Source organism: Eleginops maclovinus, chromosome 8, assembly GCF_036324505.1.
Source record: "Eleginops maclovinus isolate JMC-PN-2008 ecotype Puerto Natales chromosome 8, JC_Emac_rtc_rv5, whole genome shotgun sequence".
In the NCBI taxonomy this organism is placed as follows: domain Eukaryota; kingdom Metazoa; phylum Chordata; class Actinopteri; order Perciformes; family Eleginopidae; genus Eleginops; species Eleginops maclovinus.
This window is the reverse complement of record NC_086356.1, coordinates 19,448,782-19,461,351: the sequence shown is the minus strand read 5'-3', so window position 1 is coordinate 19,461,351 and position 12,570 is coordinate 19,448,782. Positions and strand designations below refer to the sequence as shown.

Below are 12,570 nucleotides of genomic sequence, written 5' to 3'. Positions count from 1 at the left end.
TGCCGGTTGTGTATCTTGTGGCATCGGGGATGGGGAGCTGTTACGAATAGCGAGTGGGCCTTCTCAGTGACGGCTGATCGAACACAGAGAATAAGAAGAAGAAGAAGAAGAAGAAGAAGAAGAAGAAGAAGAAGAAGAAGAAGAAGAAGAAGAAGAAGAAGAAGAAGAAGAAGAAGAAGAAGAAGAAGAAGAAGAAGAAGAAGAAGAAGAAGAAGAAGAAAAAGAAGAGGGGGATCTCCTGCTGGGTTAGAGCCGCATCGATGCGGTCTGTCATCGCAGGTCAGAGCACGTCAATGCGGACCTTCCTCCTCCTGTTCCTCCTCTGAGTTTCACAGCTGTACTCCGGGAGGCAGGCAGACTGTCAGGGCTTTGACACAACTGCCCTACTCCCTGCTGAACTGACTGCTCAGACCCCCCATCGCCTACATCCAGTGTTAGGGGGAAACGCATTACAGTAATCAGATTGCAGATGTCTGTAACGCAGTAATGTAACGCATTACCAGCATTAATTACATTAGGAGAGAGAACATCTGATCATTGGAAACACTATATTATGTTTTTTATTGATTAGTTACATTCTAATCATGCTAGTTATCCCCAGTTTTAGAAAAAGTAGCAGTAGTATGATAACATCTTCACCTTTGTTTTGTATCCTGATTACGTTATCCCATTACAAGTAATCCGTTATTGCCCAAGCCTGAACACAACCCAATCTACCCTCCTCAGTGAGCTCTGGTGCAACGGGCAGTAGCAAAAGAGCTAAAGGCGGTATCAGACAGAAAGAGATGGAGGATCAAATGTGAAATCAAAAATGCCAGAGAAAAAGGACAGACTGGAATGAGCGGTCACAGCAGATTAAATTGGGGCGCAAAATGGGAAAATACAGCAGATAGAGGAAAATGCATTGTCTAAAGTAAAGAAGAGAGATCAATATTCATAATTCAAGTCATCTTAATGCAAAAATGCTGTTTTTAGCATCTCAAATATGGACATTTCCGACTTCCCGACATTTTAAGACTACCCTGTAATGTCCTTCTGAGTGTGTACACTGATGGTTTTGTGTCACTTTTTTTTTGCGCAGTAGCAAAAGAGCAAAAAGGGGTACGGACAGACAGAGATGGAGGATCAAATGTGATATCAAAAAACAAAGAGCAAAAGGAAAAGACTGGAACGAGCGGTCACAGCGGATCAAATTAGGGAGCAAAAGTTGAAAAATACAGTAGGAGTATGAAGAAAATAAGGGAGGGGGACTGATAGCTGCGTCTCCGGAGAGGAATAGAGGAATAGGCGTCGACTACAGTAAAGAGACAGATAAAGCCCCATTAACTGCTGCTTCCAGCTGCTTTCTCAGGCTCCGCCACCACATGACTCCCCCTTGATGTTTGTTTATCTTTCTTATTATTTATTCCCCTAATTGCTGCGTCTCTGCCGTCTGAAAACTGAAACAGGCAGCGCTCACATCATTAAATACAGAGGGCCGACATGACTTCACAGAGACAGACTGAGAGGAGAATGGACAGAGAAACACACACAGGCTGGATGCTGATGTACACTGCATACCTTTTAGATCATGATCAGAGATCATTGAGTTCATACAGGAAAATACATAGGAAGCATGTCTACAAAGGTTTGCGTTTTTATCCTACTAGTTTTATTTTGTATGTTTTGGAAGATATTGCTGGTTGGATAATGTTCATAGTCAATATTTTTTCTGTCAACAAAGTGCAAATTCTTGAAACGTCACAGGAAGCCGGTCAATACCTAGTTCTTTGACACCAGAGGCATTCACATCCTGCACAAGGGCGGGTTTAGGTTATAAAAACACTTTGAGAGGACAAATCATGGTCTGGTCAAATATTTTAAAAGTACACATCCGAGTGCTATTGATTTTTATATCACTACACTGTTTCAGTAGCATTACTTGCTTTGTGTTGCCCTAACACAACCACTAAACCGTCAACTATATACCACTGATGAATATTGTTTTACAAGAGATAACAAGTAAGATGAAGTTCTGCAGTGACATATGTACTGATTTAAACTCTTACCAAAAATCCAATATTTGTCCAAATTGGCGATATATTATTGTATTTTATATTGATGCAAAACTGAAGCAATGGTTGAGTAATATACTATTAAACTATACTATAAAATTATATTTTTCTGTCCCTTCAGGTTACCATCCTCCGTATGTTGGAGGATGGTAACCTGAAGGGGCAGAAAAATAGTAAGTTACAATCAAACTGAAAAACGACAAGATGCCATTTAGCAGCTGAGATGATTCATTAATGACTTGGTAAGCACAACATCATTTGTTAATTATTAGTATCATAAAGTGTATCTTGGATTTCTTGGATTAACATTTTGTGTTGGTGCCATTTTTTTTCATCACACCACAAAAGATTGGTCACCCTGATTGTCGATACACGTGCAATTTATTTATTTATTTGTTTATTCCACACTTGGCAGTTATTTTAAAACAAAACATGTACACTTTACAAAACAAAACATGTACACCTAACACACATTTTATAGCACATGGTGGAAAGGAGAAGGGAGAAGAAAACCTTATTTTACCTGCCCCTTCTTAAAAAAAATAACAAAGAAAAATGAATTACCATAAAAAAAGCAATGTTCTGTCAGTCACAGTAGCGCACACCTACCTACAGAAACACAACACCGGAACACAATCAAAAGTCTACTTCATATTGTCTGATTACTTTTTCTTTATACATTTTCTTAAATTTAAAAATGTTCATACAGCGCTTTAAATCGTTTTTTTCCTTCACCAGCAATTCAAGGTGTATGCCAATCAACGAGGATTGATCTCCTGGGGTTTTTAACTTTAAGCTAACAGTTAAACAAATACTTATAGGATTAGAACTGCATGTATATAGTGTATTTATTTTTCGACAACTCAAAACTATTACTCAGACACACAAAAATACAGCAATATAATCCCCAAGGTCACTTCAACATATAGACTAAAGGTGACAAGGATCAAACTACCAACTGATCAATATTCCTGAACATCAGGACAACATGCAATGTTGGTCCATGCCTTACCGAAGAAAACAGAAGCAATTTTAAATCCAGTGATGGCATGTTATAAATATAATAAAACAAATGTATGATTTTATCTTATACTACTATGTCTAAGGTTTTGCAAGGTCTTCAGTACCAAAGCAACATGAGTAGCATTTGGGATAAATCATGTTTGAGGTTATTATACTGTATTTTGCGTGAAGATGCTCGGTAGGAACCTGGGAACAAACAGCAGTATTAATGTGCAGTGTGTATGGACACCCCCCATCCTTCTTCTCTGCACTTTGTGTCTCTCTAATGTTCATGACTTCCTGCTTTGTTCCCAACAACAAGAGTCGTAGTTCTTATGAATGCACAGAGCTTTTGTTGCTTAAGCGTGAATACAAGTCGTTTTTGCCCATTTGCCGAGACGGATGATGCTCTTATTTTTCCTGGGTCCCCAACAGACGGTTAAACAGAAGTATTGACCCATAATTACACCACCTAATTAAAACACCACCTTGTGTGTGTGGTTTCTAATGTAGACTGGAATACATTTGAATCACTTACTTCCCTCTCTTCTTAGTTTCTCTTTCTCCCCCAGCTCTTGCCCTTCTTTGTCTTTTCCTCCCCTAACCTTCTCTCATTTCTTCCCTCTTGCTCTCTGAGTAAATAGACAGGGTTATGATGGATCCAGCTGTCCCGTCTTAACTTCCTTCAGCTCAGAGCTGCTACTCCCACTTTGATGACTTTGCAGTGAAGGCAGACATCTTGCACATTAACATATGATTGTGCCCATGTATTATTTGTGTGTGGAGGGACCGAAGAAGGGGGATCGGGAGAAATCCCAGTGCAAGCTGTCATCCGAAAGAGAGGGAGCTTAAGAGACATGGCACTTGAAAACTTGCAGTGTCATATCATTCATGCGGAAGGAGTGCAAGGCAAGAAGTACTTTAGGTCTTCCTGGTGCTGTACTGTTTGGCAGGGGTCACAAAAAGCAGGTCAAGTTTCCTCAAATTTTAGTCAGTTTGTACATGAATATTTTACAAAACCTATGCAACACTACAGAAAATTGGAAACCCCAAAAAGCAGAATAGGTCCCCTTCAACAATTGAAATACATATTTCGTCACAGTAAATGAATGGTTACAAATTACTGCACGCTTTACCCCAACTATGTCACCTGTCTGGATGATTGACATACATTTCGGCTGCATCATTTAAGCCTGCAAGAACCAAAACTGCACGATATCACTCGCAGACAATCGCTATTCTTAAGTATTGATTTTAAACTACATCTTCTAGATCCTGCACTCAGGTGTGCTTCCACTTTTAAGATGAGACGGATGAAATTTATCAGCACAGATGCAAGAGATGAGAAGCAGTGATATGTTTCGGTGCTGTCAGTCACTCAATCCAGGCATTAGTCACCGCGCCTCTACTTCCCTGATCTGTTGTCTGGCTTCGTCGCTCTCAGATAAATGCATCACACACACACACACACACGCACACACACACACACACACACACACACACACACACACACACACACACACACACACACACACACACACACACACACACACACACACACACACACACACACACACACACACACACACACACACACCTGTCTTATTTCACACACATTCGCTTCAGTCTCTATTCTCTCCATGAAAAAAAGATGTTCAATTTCCCTCCCCGCTAAGTGGACAGCTCGTGTCCTTCAGAAAGCATGCAGGAAACAAGGCCTTGTCGGAGGATGGATTCTCCCTGGCGCATGCTGTCAGCTTGTCCAGGTGATCAGAGGGAAACGTGGGTAATTTATAGGAAGGCACCGTGATGTGAGACACAGCTCCCCATGATCGACTGTCTCCATTTGTTTCCCCTTTGAGGCTTACTGTGTGTTTCTAAGTTTACGTCATACTGTATGGGAAGAAATGTTGGGTTGCGGTTGCTAACATAAACCAACAAAAAAAAAAGGAGAGAAAAAGCAGATTAGTTGTGAGGAAGGAAGATTGAAGTAGTCATCTCGCCAGAATACAGCAGCCATTCTTTGAATATTTGATGCAGACGGATAGCTGTTCACTCCAGTGGAACAAACTGGATTGGAGTCCAGTCGCTCATCTGGAAAAGGCTGTAATTTAAAGTTGTAGCCGCCGAATGTCCTTAAGATCCTCATTTCCTTCCAAGAAGAACTTCAACCTCTGGATCATCCCACCTGGGCCCAGCCCTCTGAGGTCGTGCCACGCACACACATACAGAAATGATGTTTATGCACTTGCGCACACTTGTACACACACACACACACACACACTCAAGATACTTGAATTTCCGGGCAGTAATTGAAAACAACAATGGTAGTATGGGATAGAGAGAGGGTAAATAGATTACCAACAATCTCAGACTTCAAGCTTTTGTGTCGTCCATCAACAAAGCTAAGATATGTATATTTAAATATCATCTGATCTGATGAAATAAAGCAGCCAATTACCACATTTGAGTACTGTTTCCTGCAGAAGTCTGGCATATGTGGTTTAAAAAGTATTATTAACATTAACTTATCTATTTCATAAAGCAATTAAAGGTTTCAAATCTATGTTCAGTGAATCAGGACCCTCGAGTTTCTATTTTGCTGCCTATTTTGTCGAACAGTTTGATTCCTTGTTAACGCTTTATTCAGGGTGTAAATAAAGCTGCTGTGGAAATGAAATCAGATTGTCTGGCCACAGAACAAACGGCACTAACCAGCAACAAATAGAAATGAGTGATTTGCCAGTGTGTCGTGGGAGAAAACTGAAGTTGAGACCAACATAATAACATTTAAAAGGAATAGCTGTGATCTTTTCTTAGTAATACACCTTTCTGCAATAATCTTGATGTCATTGCATATTAGGATTTAAGGTTTTATTGGTCATATGCACAGCATATACAACGTATATGTTGGCAATGAAAATCTTATGTCCCATGCTCCTCCAACAACTCAACATACATGGTGCAAATAAGATAAATAAAATAGTGCAAAAAGAGAGAAGAATATTTACAATAACAACAATAAAGATTTGTGGATGTGAAATATATACATATGTGGAATACATTGAGAGTATTTAAATACTTTACACTGTTGAATGAGGAGGTATGGACTGATGCATATATTACGTATAACAGATGTATATGGCAGATATGTATAATATATAGATATGTGTATGTGTATATATGTGTACTATAAACAGATGTGAGTAGATATTCACAGAGCTCAGGAGTTCAGCAGTCTTATAGCCTGTGGTATAAAACTGTCCCTGAGTCTGGTGGTCTTGGTCCGGATGCTGCGGTACCGTCTGCCAGACGGCAGCAGACAGAACAGATTGTTGCTGGGGTGATTGGGGTCCTTTAATATCCTACCGGCCTTCTTCCTACACCGCTGGGTGTAGAGGTCCTCCATGGATGGCAGCTCCGTCCTGGTGATGTGCTGAGCAGTTTTCACCTCCCTCTGTAGAGTCTTACGGTTGAGGGCGGTGCAACTGCCATACCAGGCGGTGATGCAGCCAGTCAGGATACTCTCGATGGTGCACCTGTAGAAGTTGCAGAGTATCCTGGAGTCCATGTTGAACTTCCGCAGCCTGCGGAGGAAGAAGAGCCGCTGTCGAGCTGTCTTGGATATGACCCTGGTGTGATGTGTCCATGTCAGGTCCTCACTGATGTTTACCCCGAGGAACCTGAAGCTGCTGACTCTCTCCACAGGAGTCCCGTCGATGGTGATGGGTGTGTGTGCCTCTCTCTGCCTCTTCCTGTAGTCCACAATCAGCTCCTTTGTTTTGCTGACGTTGAGATGGAGGTTGTTGTCCTGGCACCAAGATGTCGGGGCTCTGACCTCCTCTCTGTACGCCGTTTCGTCGCCGTCTGTGATCAGGCCGATGACGGTCGTATCGTCAGCAAACTTGATGATGGTGTTGGAGCTGTGTGTGGCCACACAGTCGTGCGTGAACAGGGAGTAGAGGAGAAGGCTGAGCACACAACCCTGAGGGGCTCCGGTGTTGAGGGTCAAGGTGGAGGATGTGATGTTCCCTATCCGCACTGCCTGGGATCTGCCCGTCAGGAAGCTCAGGATCCAGTCACAGAGGGCGCTTTTGAGTCCAAGGTCGCTGAGCTTAATGATGAGCTTGGAGGGCACAATGGTGTTGAATGCTGAACTGTAGCCAATGAACAGCATTCTCACATAAGTGTTCCTCTGGTCCAGGTGGGAGAGGGCAGTGAAGAGGGTGAGGGAGATGGCATCATCCGAAAACCTGTTTGCTCTGTAGGCAAACTGCAGGGGGTCCAGTGAGTCAGGGAGGGAGGAGGTGATACAAGTTTTGACTAACCGCTCAAAGCACTTCATGATGATGAAGGTGAGTGCAAATGGGCGGTAGTCATTGAGGCAGATGGGTTTTGTCTTTTTGGGGACAGGGACAATGATGGACTCTTTAAAACATGTGGGGACTACAGACTGGAGCAGTGACCTATTGAAAATGTCTGTGAACACATCTGCCAGCTGAACTGCACACACCTTGAGAGCCCGGCCAGGGATGCCATCAGGTCCTGGAGCCCTGTGTGTGTTGATCCTTTTCAGAGATCTACACACATCTGCACTGGTTAAAACCAGTGAGCAGGGATCCTGGGCCTTCTGTGCCTCCACAGCCGGGGGCTCTCAAAGCGTGCATAAAATGTATTCAGTTCATCATATTAATAGTGTGTTTAACTATTTTCTGGGTTCTGCTACATTGTACAATGCATGCAAAGGTACACACACCCCTAACACAACCCCCACATACAAAACCAAAGATATTACTTTGTATACTAAGTTCTTACTTTTGGTCTCTCTTTGTCACCTGTACATTGTGATTTACGTTAACTGCTTAGTACACAACAAATTACGTGCAACCCTGCTTACCTTAATCTTACTCTCCTAATCTTGTGTAATCCTGTTTTACAATAATTACCATAATGCAATTCACCCACAATAGATCTGTTGTCCATCTCTGCTCAGACCTTAAACATGCACTACTTGCATTTTTTTTCCCTCTTAATGTGAAAACCCTGTATAACCTAGCATCATTAACACTTACAGCCAGTGTGTGATTACAGGTTTCACTTTCTGCCTTATGTCATCACCTCTCACCTTTGTGTTCTCCTCTCTTTTAAAAGGTGTAAGTGTAACCTCCATGCCTCCCAGTGCCTGCTGCTGGATGGGAACCTCCAGTGCCAGTGTGAACACAACACCACGGGCCAGGACTGCCAGCGCTGCAGGAAGGGGTTCAAAGCCAAGTCCTGGAAGGCAGGATCCTACCTGCCGACACCCAACGGGACGCCAAACTCCTGTACGTACCTAAAACAACTTTATCCGTTCATTCTGGGATGATCCAATTCATCATTCTGATTCTTAAATAGTGCTGACTTGCCTAGCTGAATGTCTGTCAGCTCGCTATACCGTGTTGTACGTGGAAATTACTACTGATTATTCTAAATTGCACGACTCAAATATGATGCAATCGTATACTGCAGACAGGGAATGTTTCCTAGGAAAGGCCTGGACACTGCTGCATTTAGGATAGTTTGTTCTGCGTTCAAACTACCAGTAAAAGAAAGCTAAAGCTATAGCAGCTGATTAGGTTAGTTCAACACAAAGACTGGAGGGAAACAGCTAGCCTGGTGCAATGAAAAATAACAAAGTCCTTGCTAAATAATTAACATATTATATCTAATATATCCCTGGAAGTCTAGCACACCACAGTATAAAAAGGCAAATTGTCACCTTTACACTTTTTTTGTATGGTTTTTCTAGTCTTTTTGCTAATTTCAGCTAATGCTAGCTCTGTATCCTGTTAGCTATGTCATTTAATACATATTATACATTTTTAGTGACAAGATGAAGTCTGCAAACTAGACAGTGACAAGAGTATTTATATTTTTTATTTAGTTATTTGATTATTTTTATTTATTTATTCCACTAGCATTTTTGCTCTTGTAACAATCCCAGCTTCTCCTGAAGCATCAATGCAATCAGAATTCATGATGACATTTTTTTTTCTTTCAAAACTAATGTACATGCAGTTTTCTGCATTTTCTTTTCTTGATGGGTATATACGTTTATAATCACTGAGATCCTGAAAGAAAAGCAGAATCAAAGGAACAAGTTCAAACGAAAGGAGAAGTTGAGAGATGATGACGGAGGGACTGAGTTCGGCAAGTTGTCGTCACCTCGTTGCAGAGAGCAGATCAGAGCGGTGTAACAGTGCAGGAGTGCGTGGGGGGAAATCCTCTCTGCGAGTGTAGCCAGCTACTGTAGAAAGCTATGATAAAATAATAATCTGGGGCAGCTCCTCCCTAGTTTTTTTCCTTCAAACCAACCTAGACACACTCACATGCGCAGAGATGGTGAAACACAGTCAGACACACCTGTACCTGCACCCACACTGCAGGAAATGGCTCTATTGTCAGCATTTTAAAATCATAAAAATCATGTTGTTATTTCTAACCCAGTTCTATAGCAACACAAGCCTTCAGAGCTTCATCACCGTGCTTTCAAACCACTGAATCCCATTAACAGGATTTAAAAATTCAAATGTTTGCAGCTTGCTCTGTTGAAAATGCAAAAAATTCTCACGAAACAGTTTGGTCTCTACAGAGTGCATTATGCATGCCAAGCTAGGCTAACTATAAATACAATCTCGGGAAAAACATGCAAGAATGGCACAAAGTTTTGACTCAAGTAGCAGCTCTCTCTTAAAACATGCATATATGATGAGGGGCCTCTGATTTTCTAGAAATATAAAAGGTTAACTCAAGGACTAAAGGAGCAGGCGTTGGAGGCCCAGTAATTACTTGAAGACGAGGGGTCGTCTACAACAAACCTTATTTAGCAGAACGGCTCTTAAGCTCTCTCTGCCTCCTCAGTCTGATGAACGAGGCAGTCAAGTATTTAGGCAAATTGAATGCATAAATAAACAAGTTCTCATCTCCTCTCCTTTTTTCTTATTCTCTTTCAGGTACAATTGCTGGTTCCCCCTCCGGTTCTAGTAAGTAATAATGCAAAGCAAAAGAAGAGGGGGTGGTCTTCCACTCTCTCTCACTTCCTGTATTGTCTCTCCCCCTTTTTGTTGCATTTGAAATGTCATTTTTGAACCCCACTCTCTGTATGTCTGCTAAACTCCCGCTCCCCACTGTGATGTTCAGCTGGCTCTCTAGTCAGTCACTTCTCTTTCCCTGCGTCTCCTCTCTCAGTGCTGCAGCTCGGGCTCTCTGCTTCATTATTAATAGGCCTCTCTGTCGCCATGTCCTTTCATCACAGCACATCACACTAACCTGCAGGAACTCTTCCACAGCTCTGCTTATTCTTACTTCGACTAAAACACAGTGCTGCAGAGGGATTGAAGGAAGCGAGACAGGGAGAGAAATGGTGGAGAAGGAGGATGTGGGCATATGTTAGTGAGTTGTAATGCAGTGTGATTCCGGGTGAGGAGCTCGGAGAGGCAGGAATAAAAGGGAATTTGATTAGGGATTCTCTCTGTGGAGAGGCTCTCAGCCTCCGAGCTGTTAGACAGAAACGATCGGCAAAGTGGCAACATCAACCCTGACAGCACGGGGCTGTTCTCCACATGGCCGGACAGTAAAAGGCTGATGCATGGATAGACTCAGCAATTGGACCGCACTGCAGAAGTTTTTAAAAGGTCTCCTCTCTGAGTTAGATACAAAATAATGCGTATAGGTTATAAAAGAGTGCACCTGCTTGGTAGTGGGCTTAAAATATGTTGAGTGGTTCAGTTACTGTTTGTTAAAGAGGCCTTATTATGTTTTTTGGGGATTTCTCTTTCCTGTGTATAGGTTGTTGTGCATGTAAATGGTCTTCAAAGGCTAAAATCCACAAGGTTCAGGGAGGTTCTCTCCCACAGACTCCCCCCTCCCCCACCCCACCCCCTGCCTGATAGAGGCACTAAATACTTATACCTAAAAATTAGCATGCATGTCGTTTTTAATCATCGTTTTTACCTATGTTCAACTTCATATAAGACATTACTGCTCCTGAACATGAGACAGGGTCTGAAGCTGGGGGTATTTCTCAAGGTGAAGTTGTAGGTGAAACGCAGTGAACATGAGTGTGAGGGTGGTCCCAAGGGTGAAGCAGAGAGCTCCGCAATAATCCTAGAAGCTGAACTATATACCCGGCTTTTACCCACGAATCTTTGGAGCCCCCTGGGAAGGTGGAAGACAGTACATTAGCCATAGCTGGAGGTATTTGACAGCTGAAGTTACTTTTTGTATAAACATGATCCATAATGCACACCCTGCAGAAATCTCCATCTTTTGTCTTTGTCTTTATCTTCAATTAAAAATGACTCAATAACTTTCTTTTTCGGAAGATCTGTTTTTGAATATCAAAATATAATATGATTATAAAGTGGTATAGAAACTCCTCTGACAAAAAAAGGCTGTTTATTGGTCAATGCATTTAAGGGCACTCGAAGGGTCCTCCATCAATGCTGTTTCTATAAAGGAAAAATAATGTATAATTCTTCCTTTGAAATCGATCCACTCCTTATTCTAGAGTTTTTTTCCTTTGCTTATGCTTCTCCATTGTAGAATGGAAACTGGGTCATTATTTCTTTAGTAATCATGCTGACAGCCAACAAACCTAACACCCAAACTGAAACCAACTTCTTTGGCAGAGCTATTAATAATAATCCCAATGTAAGTGATTTTAAAACACAATGAAAAGGTACATTTTAGTTACAATACTCGCCAGCTTGTATTAAAGTTTCATCGTTCCTGGAGTATTTGTACAGTGCCAGCATTTTCACTTTTTCTCTTACAAGGTTTAGGATCTAGATAGTTCAACTCCTGGCCACAGCTGGTCAGATGGCCCAGCAGCAGTGAAGTGGAAACTTACAGAGCACAAGTGAATGTTTGTGCCTTTGGTTATGCTTATAGATGCTAAAGAGCAGCGGGTTTGTGTCTGTGTATATATCATGCATAATTCATCCTTAGTGGAAGTCTTAGATGTACATCGGCTGATCCCCGGTCGTATATCTCTGACGCTAATGCCAGACGTCGGTCGTCCTGCCCTGAGAGCGCTGGCGTCAAACTGTTTGGACATTTTGACTTTATTTGTTCTGACTGACTGATCTTAAGCAGCCCAGGATGGATGCAAACATTAACTGTCAGACGCTTGAATGTACAGTAAAGTGGACCTCAAAGCCCGGCTCTGCTTCATGCTAAATTTAAACCTGCCATCTTGGTAGGCGGTCCTCTCGTGTTCCTGCAGGAAAGCACTTAGGACGTGGGAGGAGCTGCAATGTCGTCACACTTTCTTCCTTTCTTTTTTTTTGTCTGAAGGAAATCCATTAAGAGTGTTTGTTGAACAGCACAGCACTTTTGTTGTTTGGCTGACATCGTGGAGGGAAGTCAAAGAACTCGGTGATTAGCTGTGATTTAGGAGGGGCTGACAGAAGCTTCAATGTTGTAGAAACAGAGTCACAGTGCTGTGAAAGCTTTTTAAATCCCGTATGAAGGA

General features: G+C 42.0%; 1 protein-coding gene across 7 annotated transcripts in view; it reads left to right on the top strand.

Moving 5' to 3' along the window:
* The window catches only part of ntng2b (netrin g2b), a 70,258-nt gene that overhangs the window by 32,923 nt on the left and 24,765 nt on the right, over positions 1–12,570 (top strand). For all 7 annotated transcript variants that reach the window (XM_063888785.1, XM_063888784.1, XM_063888782.1 and 4 more), the window contains exons 4-5: positions 8,208–8,380; positions 10,049–10,078. In XM_063888785.1, coding sequence (XP_063744855.1) covers positions 8,208–8,380; positions 10,049–10,078 — 203 coding nt within the window. The remainder of the gene's footprint in view (positions 1–8,207; positions 8,381–10,048; positions 10,079–12,570) is intronic.